Below are 16,530 nucleotides of genomic sequence, written 5' to 3'. Positions count from 1 at the left end.
CCCCTGGTCAACCACAGTGAAAGTCTTATTGAGCATTTAAATGGAAATAAAAATATTCAGTGTACCTGATGAAGAGTAGATGACTTTCCCTTCTGTCCCCTCCCCGACCGGCACTCATGGTACCGGAGCCGGCGCAGCTGTGACTGACACTGCCGACGGAAACTGACTGGGGTCAATTCAAGTCATGCAGGCTGTGAGAAACGCGGTGTCGTGGTTCCTGCGGTCCTGGACTTGGCCCCAGACAACCGGGTAACAAATGGCTGCCCCCTCGAGCCCACCGCCACCTCCAGACTATGCTCCTACTCGTGTCCCTTGAGCCACCCGGGCCCCAGTGACCGTTAGGCCGTGGCCCTCACCGAGCTTTTCTTCCCAGCAGGGTCGTGGCCAGGACGCCGGCCGGGACCATCCACACGGGCGTTCGACAGCTCCAAGACGCTGCGGCCAAGCAGAAAGTTGAAGAGAAGGCGGCTCCCAGCCACACCAAGTTCAGGTGAGCCCCACTTGGACCAGCCCTCTGGAGACTCGCAACCCCTGACTCTTGCCCGACACCCTCCAGAGTCAGAACCAGTGAATTTTCAGCTATGTCACTTGCTATCCGTGGGACTTTATGCAAATAAATCTGAGCCTCAGCCTTGTCATCTAAAAATGCAGATAATGCTGAGAAAGGTTGTGAGAATCAGATGAGCCGTGGTACAGAGTAAATGTTCAGTGAACATTCGTTAAATCAATGAGTGAATGTGAGATATCCATAACATGTGTCAGCGTTCTTTCCTTCTGAGATGGAGATCTTTTCAGACCAACAACCTTCCCTGCCTCCAACACAAAATGGTGAGGTGGAGGGCACTAGCGATGGAACAGATGCTCCTGCACGTCTTACAGATGGTCCAGGGTGGGTTTTGTGCTCAGCCCTAGGAACTGGCATCTTGCTTCCCACCAGTGCCACCACCTCTATATGCTCTATACACATCCATTTAACTTCACACCCATTTAACAAACATTTACCAAGAATCTACTATGAGTGAGACACCATTCTAGGTGCGGTGAATACAGATACAAAAGATCATTCCTCCCCACAAGTAGTTCACAGTCTTTGAAGGAAGACAAACATGCAAACATTTTCACCATAATCTGCTCAATAGTATAATAGAGGTAAGCATTGGTTGGAAGTATGAAAGCATAAGTGTCTAACTCCTGGCCAGGTGCAGTAGCTCATGCCTTTAATCCCAGCACTTTAGGAGGCCAAGGTGGGCGAATTACTTGAGGTCAGAAGATCGAGACCAGCCTGGCCAATATGGCGAAACCCCGTCTCCACTAAAAATACAAAAACTAGCCAGGCACTTGTAATCCCAGCCACTCAGGAGGCTGAGGCAGGAGAATCGCATGAACCCGGGGAGCGGAGGTTGCAGTGAGCCAAGATCACACCACTGTACTCCAGCCTGGGTGACAGATTGAGACTCTGTCTCAAAAAAAAAAAAAAAAAAGGATAAGTGTCTCATTCCTGAGGAAATCAGGCAAGACCATGGAGAAAAGAACATGGAGCTCAGAAGTGAATGGGAGTTCATCTGGACAAGTTGAAGTGGGTCATTGGAGACAAAGGTAACCGTCTGTGTAAAGGCATGTGGTATGAAAAAACATGGCGTGTTCAGATGTGTATGTGATGGCAGATGCGGCCAACAAGACAAGAAGGAATCAGAATGCCAGGGGTCTTGTCTGTCACACTGGAGCTTTTACCCTGTCCCCACTGAAGGCAGTGAGGAGCTACTGAAAGGATCTAAACCAAGATTCTGTTGTAGTCATTTCTTCAACAATGCCAGGCACTGTTCAGAGTGTTGGGGATATATCCCTGACCAAACAGACAAAAAGCCCTGCCCTCATAGAACTTAAATTCCAGTGGGTAGAAGACAGTAAATAGAAAACAAGTAAAATGTAGGAGTATAACGGTTGGAAAGGGAAGGTGGGGGGTCAAGCAGGCCTACATAGCCACATTCTGTAGGACTTTCTAGGGACATTGTGAGAACTTCAGCTTTTACTGTGAATGAGATGAGAGGCCAATGGAAATTGCTGAATAAAGGGTTGACATGATCTTGCTGACAAGATCTTGTAAGCTCTTTGGCTGCTGTGTTGATATTAAACCATAGGAGAGCAAGAATGGAAGCTGGGAAAAGTCCTCTAAGCAGTTAGAAGACTATTGAAATAATCCAGACAAGAAACGATGGTGGCTTGGACCATGGTTATTGCCATGGAGGTATTATAAATGGTCTGACATATTTTGAAGGTAAAACAGGCAGGATTTGTTAATATACAGTGTGAGAAAAAGAGAGGAGCGAAGGGAGACCCCAAATTTTTTTGGCCTAAACAACTGGAAAGACGGAGTTGTCATTGATTAAGATGGGGAAGACTGCAGGAGTTTGGATGGGAGTTGTTAAGGTTGAGATTCTTAATAAACATTCAAGTGGAGATACAATGTAGACCATTAGAAATGGAGCTCAAGAGCTGGGCGTGGTGGCTCACACCTGTAATCCCAGCACTTTGGGAGGCCGACACAGGTGGATCACCAGGTCCGGCATTTTAGACCAGCCTGACCAACATGGTGAAACCCTGTCTCTACTAAAAATACAAATATCAGCCAGGTGTGGTGGTGCGGGTCTGTAATCCCAGCTACCCAGGACGCTGAGGCAGGAGAATCACTTGAACCCGGGAGGCGGAGGTTGCAGTGAGCCAAGATCGTGCCACTGCAGTCCAGCCTGGACGAGACTCCATCTCAAAAAAAAAAAAAAAAAAAAAACGAAATGGAGTTCAAGAGTCAGACTTCAGACTTTAGCTAGAGATATACAGTTGGGAGACATCATAGAGATGATATTTAAAACCATGAGATGACAAAATCATTAATACCGTAAATGAGATGAAGAGAAGAGGTCCAAAGACTGAACCCTGGGGCACTTTCACATTTAGAGATTTGGGAGACTAGGAAGAACCATCAGAAGAGACGAGGAACTTCCAGAGAGATAATAGGAAAACTAGGAGAGAGCATTTATTTTTTAATTTGGCTCAAGGTGGGGAGATCAGCTGTGTCAAATGCTGCTGATGTGATAGGTTGTTAGATCAATAACAGAATTGCCTATTACATTTAGCAATGTGGAGTTAGTTGGATTAAAGCATTTTTGGTGGAGTGGTAGGGGTTAATAATCTGATTGAAAGGGGTTCAAGGAGAATAGAAGCAGAGGATAGGAAGAAACAGCAAGTATAGTCAGTACCTTAAAGTTCCTTAAGAGGGCTCTGCTATAAGGGAATAGAGAAATGGACAGTAGCTCCCAGCAGGTGGATTCAAGAGGTTTTGGAGGGTTGTTCTGTTATTTTTTCAGTTTGGAACATAACAATATGTTTTGCCATTGGGAGCAGTGCAGTATAGAGGGGAAAGAACAAGTGATACTGGAGTGGGAACATTGCGGGAACAGTGTCCTTCAGGGGCTAATACACAAGTGGAGCACTGTAACAGGAGAGCGCACAAAGGCTGTGGGCACAGATGTTCAGTAGTGGGAGCTGGGAGAAAGTCTGATTGCTTCTTTTCCTGTGGAGGTCATCTGCTCAGCAATGAGGAAGCAGGGAGTTGGAGGTTAGAGGAGACAAAAGAAGCTATAAAAGAATCATCTAGGAGAATGGAAGGATAATTGAACAGGGGATGTGCTGTACGATTGCGAGGCAGTTCTAATCACTTCTAAGGTCAAACCCACAGGAAAGAATATACTTGTAAACTTTGAATACCAATGTGTTTTTGTTTTGCCTTTTAAAATACCTCTAGAAAAGCAGGAAGGGCTGGGGCAAGAGTAGTCCTCAGATTATATAATTTCTAAAATGGAATCTATTGTATTTCAAGTGGCTGTGGTGGATACAAACATGAATATGATTTGTGTGTGTAGGCCTAGTGGAACAGCAAGTTTATTTCCAGCTCCATTGCTGAAGGATGAATGTGTCTGTTCAAATTTTAAAAAGCACAGCTTGGTGAGCAAAGCTCTAGACTGAGACAGATCTACTAGGTCCAAGGCTTGGCTTCTCTTGCTAACCCTATTTCCCTATTGGTACCTAATTTTCACCATCTGAAAATAAGGAGTACTTAGCTAGAAATAGCCAGAAAACAGCTTGGACTAAGACAGTGGAAAATCTTGAACGCAACACAATGTGTTCACATCTGATTCTATTGGGACATTTGAAACATTGATTTCCAGACCCCATCCAGGAGTCCAGGGTGAAGCTTAAACATCTGTATGCTTCACAGCTGATTGATGTTCAGCCTGCATTGAAAACCACTTGTCTAGGGTAGAGGTTGGCAAACTATGGTCGACTGGGCAAATCTGGCCAGTTGCCTGTTTTTGTAAGTAAAGTTTTATTGGAACACAGCCTATTAATTTACTGTTGTCTATATCTGTTTTTGGGATATAGTGGAAGAGTTTAGTAATTGGGACAGAGACCTGTTGGCCCGCAAAGCCTAATATATTTACTATCTGGCCCTTTACAGAAAACGTTTGCTGTCCTTTATTCTAGGGGATTCTGGATTTTTTTAATGGTAATGATATGAGTATTATTTTTATCTCATTTTCTCATTTTTTATAAAGTAGAGTCCAGATATTGTCTATGGTTGATGTAACAAGAAACAGAGGTTTGACTGTATTTTTTAAATTGTGGGAAGAGGAACCTACAAAGGATCTGAAAATAATGGAACATACTTGCAGGGACAAGGAAGATGGGGAGTATAAATGAAAATCCCTTCTCATAGCAGAAAGTCCCTAGATGTGTCTGAAGTCAACAAGTCGAGAAACAGCCTCATAAGCACAGCAGTCACAGATGCAGTGGTGGCACCAGAAGGACTGAAAAGGAATGGTGGGGGCAGCCACTTCAGAAGCAGCAGGGGGCAGAGAGCTGTTATTTTTTAACCATGTGTTGTATTTCTTTGATTTTTAAAAAGTCGAGACAATTTTAAATAAAATCTTTCTTCTAATTGCAGCATTTACCCTCCCATTCCAGGAGAGGAGAGCTCTCTGAGGTGGGCAGGAAAGAAATTTGAGGAGATCCCAATCGCACACATTAAAGCATCCCACAACAAGTAAGTGGGAAGGGAAACACTGGGCAGGTCTAGCGTGAGATTCTTTCCACTTCAGAGGGAAAGTCAGGCTTGGCCCTGAATACCCTGGGGTAGAAGTGAGGGTGCTAAGTGCTGCCTGATGGCGCCAATGTAGAGCACCATCTTCCTTCTCACTTGAGGAACCACCTGCTGTCTTTACAGAGTTTATTCAAGTTTCATAAAAACATGAAATTGGGTGGGCATATCCTAGTTATAAGAATTCTTTGCTTTCCTTGAGAATAGTGTTACCTGGTTTTGCTCAAGAGTTGGAAGGAGTGTATTAGGGGCATATGGTTCCACCATGAAGGTGTTTATTAAGTGTTGCTGATAGGGAATGGATGATATATAAAGTAAAAGAGATATGATTCAAGATATTAATATGATTTATTAATACACTAACCAGAATCTAGACCTCTAAATAGATATTGTCCCTTTAAAGTACTCACCACTCTGGGCCACTGTGGGCTGGCCTCCACCTTGTAGAGCTAAATATGGATGGTGAGTTTAAAGTGACAAGACTAGTGTTCTTTTGTGGCTTACAGACGGGGGCAGTGCCAAGGGAATTCCCAAACATATGCTGGCAACAGAAGCATTGCTGGTATTAGTGACAACTTTGCAGGTTGGCCCCCACTTGGAAATGAGATCAGTATTTGGTCAAAGCCAACCCATCCAGCAATTGAGAGACCAGCACAAGAGACTACAGTCATGGGCTAAAGTGTGTGGCACAGATGAAATGCTGTAGGATTCATTTCAGCATTTGTCAGATAAACGTAAAGTGACAGCAATTGGATTTCTTTTTCTTCCCCTCTCACGCTAATAAGGACATAGGCTAACTCTGCATTTAAGTGTCTGTGGTCTACTCTATACAGCACTGTTTAGGCTGTCACAGAGACAAACAATTATGCATCTATTCAATATGGAAAACCCTAGAAACTCTGGTAGGGGAAAATGGCAGAGCCATAGCCAGGATAACAAGTGGATGACCCAAGCCCAGGGCTGACTCCAGCAGGCCTCCTCTTCAGTCACTTCTCCTGTCTCCTTCTGTGAGCTCTCAGAGCTCTCCACAGCAGAAATAGGATGATGATGACTAAAGGGGAAATCAAAAGCATATCTGAGGATTTCTTAAGGCATTCTTAATTGTATTAATAAGTTAACTTATTAGAGATGATTAAGAAAAAGTTGTGGGTGGATGCAGTGGCTCACACCTATAATCCCAGCACTTTGGGAGGATCACTTGAGGCCAGGAATTTAAGACCAGCCTGGGCAACATAGTGAGACCCAGTCTCTATAAAAATACAAAAATTAGCTGGGCATGGTGGCATGCACCTGTAGTCCCAGCTACTCGGGAGGCTGGGGTGGGAGGATGGCTTGAGCCCAGGAGTTGGAGGCTGCAGTGAGCTGTGATTGTGCCACTGCACTTCCAGTCTGGGCGACAGAGTGAGACCCTGTCTCACAAAAATAAGAAAAAGAAAAGTTTTACTTGTTTAAAATAATTTTTGATCATGGAATATAGTGTTATAAGCATCAGAAGTATCCAATATGAGGCCGGACGAGGTGGCTCATGCCTGTAATCCCAGCACTTTGGGAGGCCAAGGCGGGCAGATCACCTGAGGTTGGGAGTTGAAGACCGGCCTGAACAACATGGAGAAACCCCATCTCTACTAAAAATACAAAATTAGCCAGGCATAGTGGTGCATGCCTGTAATCCCAGCTACTCTGAAGGCTGAGGCAGAAGAATCTCTTCAACCCGGGAGGCAGAGGTTGCTGTGAGCCAAGATCGTGCCATTGCACTCCAGCCTGGGCAACAAGAGCAAAACTCCATCTCAAAAAAAAAAAAGAAAAAAAAGTATCCAATATGGTAATATTGCTAATATTTTTTTAAGAGTCCTTCTTTTAGAGCTATGTACTGAAATATTTACAGACAAAATGATAGGTCTGGGATTTGCTTCAAAATAATCCATTGGTGAGGGGAGTAGGCTGGGAACAAGGTTCATAGATGAAACTGAATTGGATATGAGTTGATAATTGTTGAAGCTGGTTGATGGGTCCATCAGATTTCGTATGTTATTCTCTTCACGTTTGTGTTTATTTAAAACTTGCCCCAATAAAGTCATTTTCTGGGTGATACTTAACTAACTACTCTCAGATTATGGAGGGCTCTTTAAATTATGTGACTTACCAGTTTTCAGTCATGTTTAGGGGAGAATTCTGACCTTTCCTGATACTTCCTGTAGGAGTTCAAAACATGTTGATCTGATAAGCTCAAAGTGGAAGCAACTGAATTCCTTTTTCTTTCTCACCCAGGCTTCTAGGGGCATAGATTAGCTCTCTCGTATTTCCCTGAAGAAGAGTTGTATCCTATGTGCTTCTTCTACTTTTCTCAGCACACAGATCCAGGTAGTCTCTGCCAGTAATGAGCCCCTTGCTCGTGCTTCCTGTGGCACAGAGGGATTTCGGAATGCCAAGAAGGGTACAGGCATCGCAGCACAGACAGCAGGCATAGCCGCAGCAGCGGTAAGTGTGTGTTCCTTCTGCTTCCCTCTGTAGTGTGTGTTTGCTTTCTGCATGGCTCATCACTGAGTGGAGAATCCTCATTATACTACCCATTCAGAAGCAAGGGTTTGTCATGGCAGCTTAGATGCCCTGACATTGGAGCATTGGTTTGAAAAGGTTTAGTGAAAGGCTCCCCTTTTTTCTTTCTCTCAGCTTCATTACAGGTGAAGCCCTTGTTGATTCATTCTAGGATGTAAGAGCCAAGATACCAAAGGCTTGAGAACCAAAGACCCCTCAATTTAAAAACCGTTAGCCAGGTGTGGTGGCACCTGCCTGTAGTTCCAGCTACTTGAGAGGCTGAGGCTGGATGGCTTGAGCCCAAGAGTTTGAGGCTGCAGTGAGCTATGATCTCACCACTGCACTAAAGCCTGGGCAACAGAGAGAGACCCTGTCTCCAAAAAAAATTAAAAATAGGCCAGGCACGATGGCTCACAGTTGTAATCCCAGCAGTTTGGGAGGCCAAGGCAGGCGTAAGAGATCGAGACCATCCTGGCCAACATGGTGAAACCCCATCTCTACTAAAAATAGAAAAATTAGCTGGGCGTAGTGGTGCGCGCCTGTAGTCCCAGGTACTCAGGAGGCTGAGGCAGGAGAATCACTTGAACCCGGAAGGTGGAGGTTGCAGTGACTCGAGATCACACCACTGCACTCCAGTCTGGTGACAGAACGAGACTCCATCTCAAGAAAAAAATAAAGACCCATGGTTTGGGGTTGGGGGAGATATGATAGTCTATTTGGAGAGGACATAGTATCGTGAGGACTCATACAATACCAGTTCCAGTGTGAACTGTTGTAGACCTTTTTTAGAAGCAAATTGGCCAGGTGCTGCTATTGGTGTAGTTATTGAGCATCTACATGTGCCAGACACTTTACATTCATTATCTTGAGTCTTCAGAGACCTTCAGTATTATCCACATTTTCATAAGCCAATTGAGATTCAGAGCGTGTGACTTGCCCAGAGCCATGCACCGATTCAGTTCACTGATCGGAACCCAGATTGGTCTGGGACCAAAGCCTGCACAATTTCTACTATAGCACAGGCCTTACAAATATTCAGACTCTGCCAAACCAGATGTATTTCCTGAAGGAAAACCTTGACCTTCAAACAACGGAAGGCACCCCAAAATATTGATTGCATGTACTATCATCAGAAATCAAAATGCTGTAAATGCCCAACCATGGACAGATCATATACTATGAAAAGAAGTATGTCACTGTTCACAGTGGCTTCTGCATGGTGAGTCATGAATGATTTCTGTATATTTTCCCATTTTTATAATGAACTGCCTTTACTATCAAGAAAGAAAATTTTAACTCTAACTACTTAGAGATTTTAAATGACAATGCTTTTAAAGTGGGTATTTAGGTTCAGCCTTGAAGCCTAGGGTGGCACCTCATGGTCTGAAATTCTGCATTTGCCCACCTGAGAAAAACCTGAGCAATATTTAGAAATTTCCATTAGGTGGCGGTGCTGTCCTAGGCTAAACAGATCACAGTCGCGTGAATTCTGCAACCTGCCAAATTCTGTGGTCTCTGCTGGCGCCTGTCCTCCACTATAGCCATCTGCCCTTTGCCTCCCTGTTTACTTCTCTGGGTGCCCTTTCCCTGAGCTCACACACCCCTTGCTCTAGGAGGCAGTAGCAAGAGATTTGGATGCAGTAGTTCTCTCTCTGGGGCACTAACCACTCATTGTTTCTCTCCAGAAAGCTAAACAAAAGGGCGTGATCCACATCCGAGTTGTGGTGAAAGGCCTGGGGCCAGGACGCTTGGTAAGTTACAGTGATTTCCATAGTGTACTTGCCTCCTAGTAAGTGAGAGAATTTGGGGCTTGAGAGCAGAGTACAGGGAGAGTAGAAAATACCTTTTAGTGGATTTCCATGTTTGCTTGAAGTTCCCATCTGTTGTTTTTATAATTGACTAAGCCCCTCAGAGCAAGCCTAGATCACATAGTATAATTCATCAGACACTGAGTGCCTGCTGTGTGCCACGCACTGGGAATGGGAAGGTGGTTCCTGGGGGAACTGTCACAAACAAATCCCTCAGGACAGTCTGGTGAGTGCGGTGGTAAAGCGTGTGCCTAGAGTGCTGGGAGCCCATCAGGGGATCCCGAACCTAGCAGGGATAATCTTTCCTGATGATCATTAGCACAGATAATCTTTAGCTTCCTCAAAGAGGTGACATCTCTCTGACTTTGCAGGAATAATGAAGTATTAGGGAGGTGGAGGCACAGCAGGTGGTGGGGGACATTGCAGGCAGAGAAAACTGCCTAAGTAAGCTACAGAAGTATGATACCCAAGGTGTGCCAAGGTCTACAAGAAGTCTTTGTTCTCAGATTGTAAAGTGCAAAGTGGAAAGTGATGGGTACGATTTGAGAGGGGGACAGTGTGAAAACTTGGCTAAAGGGTTTGGGTGGAGACCTTTGTGAGAGTAGAATAGGATTGGGATTATAAGTATCAAAGCCAGTGGGCATCTCACCCCTCCTTTTCCTTCTCTACGCCACCCTGTCCCTCTCTGAACCCTGCCTGGAGACACTGGATCATCATTTCTGGGACCATGTCATTCTACTTTTCCTTCTGTTCCTTCCAGTCTGCCATGCACGGACTGATCATGGGGGGCCTGGAAGTGATCTCAATCACAGACAACACCCCAATCCCGCACAACGGCTGCCGCCCCAGGAAGGCTCGGAGGCTGTGATGGGAAGGAAGCCTGCCCTTGGACCTGACCTCAAGCCTCAGCTCCAGTGGGACCTTGTAAAATGCTCCCGTCAGAACTCTCCAGAATATGCTTGTTGGAGATCCTTCAGACAGTAAGGAAGAGTTTTGCCTCCTTACACAGTGGCCTTTGCTTGCACCTCCAGCTGGAGATGGGTGTGCCCCAGAAGTAAGCTTTGCATCTCTTACAAGAGGGGAGCTACAGGGGCAGCCGTGGCCTAGGCCCAACCTCTGCTCTGAGAAAATAAATATCTGTACCATCTGTCATAATTTTGAGATTTTTGCTTTCAGAGTTACATTACTTCCTACTTCCTCCTGGAAAAGAGAGTGTGAAATGAAGTGAGACCTCAGATGAAAGTAAAATATAAATGTGAGTTGCTATTTACCAGACACTTTTGGTTTCAGATATTTCTTTTCTAGCCCCTTACCCAAGATTTCCAGAGCTAATCCTAGTAACTTTTCTTATTAATGACTTATAATTTGGCCCCAAATTGGGAGCTTTTTGCCACCTACCTCTGGATTCTGGTGGATTTCACCATTATGGGCATGTTTAAAGTTAGCCCTAAACACAGGATTTTCTACAAGTGGACAGTCAGACTCCCCACACTAAAGTGGCAGTCACCATTTACACTCCATGGGCTTCAGCAGTCCCAGCACTAACAAGAGAGTGCCCTAAAAGCGGGGAGGGTAGAGTTGTATAAAACATGATTCTTGGCCAGGCACGGTGGCTCACACCTGTAACCCCCTCACTTTGGGAGGCCGAGGTGGGTGGATGACTTGAGTCCAGTTAGAGACCAACCTAGGCAACATGGTGAAACCCCATCTCTACTAAAAATACAAAAATTAACCAGGCATGGTGGCACGCGCCTGTAATCCCAGCTGCTCTGGAGGCTGAGGCGTGAAAATCGCTTGAACCCAGGAGGCGGAGGCTGCAGTGAGCTGAGATCATCCTACTGCACACCAGCCCAGATGACAGCGAGACTGTCTCAAAAAAATAAATAAATAAATATAAATTAAAATTAAAAAAAAAAAAAAACCTGATGATTCTCTAGAAAATAGGGTGGATGGCAGGATGGGCTTGAGTAGAGCCCAAATCTAGATGTGCAGAAAGCAAGTTGATAAGGAACCTGGGTAGTGCTGACAGTGGGGCGCAACTCAGGACCCCCAGGCAGGACTGACTGCTCCTCAGTTGGGGCTCTAGGCTTCCTGGATACGGTACAGAGGCCAAAGGTGGGGGCTCTAGAGACACGACCCGAGAGTCCCCTCTTCCACAGGCAAAGACCAAGGGTGAGAGTATCACCAGAAGCTGAGAAGGAGTGGTCAAGTACACAAAAGCACTGTTCCTCCCAGATGAGTGCAGGAAGGGCTGCTGACCAGAAGGGGAAGGCACTGTGGAGTTTTACTTCTGTGTCCAGCCAGCTAAGTAGTGTGATCTGCCTGAACTCAGTATAGGAAAAGACACAGATGCCCCTTAAATATGCAAGAGGCTGTGTTAGGACAAAGAAAGGAGGAAGATCATGAACCAAGACGTGAATTTAGAGGAAAAATGCCTCCCTGCTGCCTTCTCTTTAGTCCTTAGCAGGACCTGTGAAGGCCATCTTGTGACCAGTGACCAAAGAAGCCCAACCGGAGGCTTCTTGGATCAAAGCCACCGTCAGAAGGAATTAGACTGTTTCACCGCAAAACTATATATCAACACAATGCAACAAAACATGGTGCTCTTGAAAATTGCACTTTGTGATTTGATATGGTTTGGTGGACAGAGGGCCTGTAGCCATCAGACAGTTCATCAATCAGGGCCTGAGAGGGAACAGCTCACAAGGTTTAAGAGAAAAGCTCAATGAAAGTGCTTTGCAGAGGCGTGGGTAAGATTAAGGAAATAAAGAAGGTGGACTACAAAGCAGCTGCCACCCTAGGCTAGAAAAGGCAGGGAAGAACAGTTCCTAGAACCTGGCAGGAGCTGCCACAGCAGCAGAGTGCAGCCCTGCCAAAACCATGGCCTGAGGGAGAGGGAAGAAATGCCTGGCTGTTCCCACCCTATAGTCCCTTGCTGGGGTCCCCCTTGGCTGATCCCAAAAGGAAGCAAAAAGGAAGGGAACTCAGTGTTGTGGTACTTGGAGGCTCAGCCTCCCAGGCTGCAGAGTGGATCCAGAGGGGCACGTAGAGGATAGCAAGCACGGGAGGTTTCTGTGGCTCCTATAAGTCCTCCATACACCATAGGTTTTTATTTTGGTTTTGGTTTTTGAGTCTCGTTCTGTCACCCAGGCTGGATTGCAGTGGTACGACCATGGCTCACTGCAGCCTCACACTCCTGGTCTCAAGTGATCCTCCAGCTTCAGCCTCCTCTGAGTATCTGGGACTACAGGCGCATGCCACCACACCTGGATAATTTTTGTATTTTTTGTAGAGATGGGGTCTCGCCGTGTCCCCCAGGCCGGTCTTGAACTCTTGGTCTCAAGCAATCCCCCCACCTCAGCCTCCCAAAGTGCTGGGATAACAGGCGTGAGCCATGAGCCACTGCACCTGATCCACACACCATAGTTTTAAAAATGTTATTTTACTCACAAGAGGGCTTTGGAAAGGAAGATCCTGCCCAGCAGAGCCTACATGTGCAGAGAGGACAGAGGACCCTTAAGGACCAAGGGTTTTGTCCCCGGAAATGGATGTCTGGCGCAACCCCTGGAGCTAGTTTTGGGGAGGCCGCCTTGTTGACTGTGCGCTGGAAAATGCACGTTGCTTTATTGTGAGCTCTCGGTGCACAGTGTTGTTTCCAGGCTCTGAGTGGCCAATAAAGCTGGTGCTATCTTAAACTGTACTGTCTCTTACTCATTTGTCTTGGCCTCTCAAAGACTGACCTTCCCACCCCCATGAGAGACCAAGGCACCTTCACCGAAGGCTGAGCAATCTAGGCGGTGATTATTTACCTAAAATGCTGGACTGCCCTGTGCCTGCTGCCACAGCCCCTCTCAAACAGCAGGTCTCTCTTTCCTGAGGAAACAGGTGGAATGTGTGCTTGCACTTCCCACAGGCGGAAAGATGCAAAGCCCAGCATGTGGGTCCCAAGTATTTGCACAAGCAGGGTGTTGGCCTCAGCTTGTGTGACACACTTCGTTGTCTTCTGGCAGCAGAGCCTCAGATTATTTCTATGGATGCATCTGCAGTTTTGCTTCTAAAGCTGGCTGCACAGGACTGGCAAATAAGGAAAGCCTGTCCTCCTACACTAGCAAAAAAACAGATGCAATTTCTTTCCTTTCAGCATAGACGCGACGTTTTCACATCTTTCTGCCAAGGCTATCACCTGACACCGAGATGTACGGTCACTGCCAAAATAAGCCTGTTTACCACTAGAGTCCCTGAATGCTAGCAGAATTTCACTGGCACCTTGGGAGAAAGCGTTTCCCAACTGTATTTGCCTGCAACCTGGCTCTGACATGTCTCTTTAAAAAAAAAAAAAAATGCATATATACCTTCCTGCTGGACTTTATTCTTTTTCTCTACTCATTTTTCTCCTATTCTGGAAAGACACATTGCTTTTTAAATCTGGGTACTATCAGCCTAAGGTGATGAAGCTGTCACTTGCCAAAGCAGAAATTATCCATTCACCAAATTAAGCCAACAGGGGCTAGTCCACAAACATGGAGGCCAGGCACTGGGGGAACAGGGCTGGAGCTGTCCCTACTCTGGAGCTCACGCTCTGAGGAGGCAGGACAGGTATGTGGCTGAGTTAGAATGGAATTCCATGAAAGAGGCACAAATGGTATTGGCATTGGAGTGAAAGACCCATCCCCTCAGCTTCAGGACTGGAAGGGAAGTCTTTGTGGAGGAGAAGGCATGCAAGAGGAACCATGGGCGAATGAGCATCCTCAGGAGCTCAAAACAGCATGCAAGGCTGCGGAGTGAGAGGTCATCAGGTTCCCGGTTCCCGCTGAGTTGGCATGGTGGGTCACGTGGTTCGGACTGGATAGGGAGACTGGATGGAGAGAATAGCTTACCAGAGGATTCGAGGGAAAGGAAGGGGTCATAAAACTTGCAATCAGGCCAGGTGCAGTGGCTCACGCCTGTAATCCCAACACTTTGGGAGGCCGAGGCAGGCAGATCACCTGAGGTCAGGAGTTTGAGACAGCCTGACCAACATGGAGAAACCCCGTCTCTACTAAAAATACAAAAAATTAGCCCATCATGGTTGGTGCATGCCTGTGATCCCAGCTACTCGGGAGGCTGAGGCAGGAGAATCGCTTGAACCCAGGAGCTGGAGGTTGTGGTAAGCCGAGATCACGCCATTGCACTCCAGCCTGGGCAACAAGAGTGAAACTCCGTCTCAAAAAAGAAACTTGCAGTCACGCCAGGGATAAAGAGCAGGCTCCACAGATGGGATGGACAAAGGGAGGTGGGTGTGTAGACAGCTGCGGTCAACAGGAACTTCAGAGTTAGAGATTCGAGAGCTCCTTCACAGGAGAGGAAGTGAGGCACATGGGTGTCTAAAATAGAGTCGAAATACAAGTCAGTGAGGTTTAAGTCAAGTAATTATGTGGACAAAGAAACTTACCTTGATGCTGAAGCCTGGAAGTGGATGTCAGGGAAGAGGATAGGGAAGTCTATGAGGTTCAAAGTCCCTGAACAAAGTGGAGTGGCCCATAGTGTAGGAAGCAGACCAAGAATTCAGGAAGGCAGAAGTAATAGATTGTATGCACTTCAAAAGAGAAGGGCTGTCAAGTGGGGGTGGTGGAACAATATCCCTGGAGGGGGTGAGGAGGTGGGAGCATGCTGACGCCTATCCCTGTCCACTGGGTGGGAGGTAGGGGGTGGTGTGCACAGTGCTGGGGAAATGATGGTGATGAGAGGCTGTCTCTCCTCAGTAGACTGAAGGTGTAGGGACCGTGGTGGGAAGGCAGCGGCCGTGGACGCAAATGCCCAGAGCATGCAGAATCAGAAGAGCCTCTGGGGGCCTGGAGGTGTGGGGCCAGAGCCCCTCAGGAGCCAGGAACTGGATTGGAATCTATGTCTAATACCCAACATCTACTCTGCTTCCACCCTGACTTTGCAACAGAAGAATTTCAAAAGCTCAAAAACTGTGAAATGATGTTTAATCTTACTAGTAATCAAGGACATAGAAGCTAAATGCCTTAGCATCATTCCCCAAATGTAGAGATGTCAATCAACGCCATAGTGGGATGAGACAGCCCAGGAAAACTGTAGAGAGTAGGGAAAAGAAGATGGCCAAGATTGTAAATGCAAGGAAGAGAGACTGTGAAGGAGGCGGGACAGAGGGCTTAGACGGAGTGCAGGTTGCTGTCCAGAAGTCTGATAGGAACTCTACAAGACGAGGTGCCCCTTAGGTTTAGCCACATGGAGGTCATGATTCACCAAAGGGAGAGAGGGTCAGAGACAGTGGGAGGTGAAGAAATAGAGGTTGGGCCAAGAGTGCTGAGTTTTCTAGTAAAGTCTGTCTCGTGGTGATGGAGAATAAATGGGATCAGCAGTTTCCCCCGCACCATGATGGACCAAGAGTCGGGGTGTGCAGAGGAGACAAGAAGAGGCTTAGAGCTGTGGAGAAGCAGACCTCAACCAGGTGGCTATCTCCCCTCTGAGGGATATAGCGGTGTGGGACCCCAGGGACAGGCATGCCCATTGTAAATTGGGAACAGCAGTGTCTGATGTGAGCAACGTGGGCACCAACAATGGAAACAAAATGTCCTTGGAATCAGTACACAGGGAACGTTTCGTGTTCTTTCCAACATTCTACACCGATTGTTCTGAAGCAAAAGAGTGCGTGCTCTCTCTCAGCTCTTACTGGGGGAAGGTAAATACCTAGAGCCTCTTCAGAGGGAAATTTGGGAATATCTGTCAACACAAGATGCAAAGACCTGTGGCTTCATAATTCCCTTCTAGGAATGTATCACATAGAGAGAGCATCGCTGTCCACTAGAACTCCTTGCACAACAGAAATGCCCTATATCTTCCCTGCCAGAATGGTAGCCACTAGCCCCACATGGCTCTTAAAATGTGACCAGGAACTGCGTTTTAAATTCTATTTAATTTGAATTAATTTACTTTGAAATAGCCACATGTGGCCAGTGAGTATGGGACCACAAAGCTATGGATATTCTTTCCCATGTGTACCAAGTATGCAAAGATATTTTTTTAGAAGGT

General features: G+C 46.4%; 1 protein-coding gene across 4 annotated transcripts; it reads left to right on the top strand.

The window, feature by feature from the left end:
- The first annotated feature begins 5 nt into the window (after positions 1-5).
- On the top strand, positions 6-13,785 carry MRPS11 (mitochondrial ribosomal protein S11). 4 transcript variants are annotated; one of them, XR_009209644.1, is made up of 8 exons: positions 6-249; positions 374-490; positions 5,000-5,098; positions 7,501-7,630; positions 9,373-9,438; positions 10,256-10,475; positions 10,672-10,750; positions 13,637-13,785. XR_009209644.1 is itself a non-coding variant. In XM_032174231.2 (6 exons), the coding sequence occupies exons 1-6, from the start codon at positions 185-187 to the stop codon at positions 10,361-10,363; spliced, it is 582 nt and encodes a 193-aa protein (XP_032030122.1). In that variant the 5' UTR covers positions 6-184; the 3' UTR covers positions 10,364-13,190. The 4 variants fall into 4 exon arrangements, 3 of the variants coding, with proteins under 3 accessions (XP_032030122.1, XP_032030121.1, XP_032030124.1); XM_032174231.2 differs by lacking the exon at positions 13,637-13,785 and having other exon boundaries at positions 377-490; positions 10,256-13,190; XM_032174230.2 differs by lacking the exon at positions 13,637-13,785 and having other exon boundaries at positions 10,256-13,190.
- Positions 13,786-16,530: the final 2,745 nt, after the last annotated feature.

The sequence above is a fragment of the Hylobates moloch genome, unplaced genomic scaffold, assembly GCF_009828535.3.
Source record: "Hylobates moloch isolate HMO894 unplaced genomic scaffold, HMol_V3 SCAFFOLD_14, whole genome shotgun sequence".
Taxonomy (NCBI): domain Eukaryota; kingdom Metazoa; phylum Chordata; class Mammalia; order Primates; family Hylobatidae; genus Hylobates; species Hylobates moloch.
This window is presented reverse-complemented; position numbering and strand designations above follow the sequence as displayed.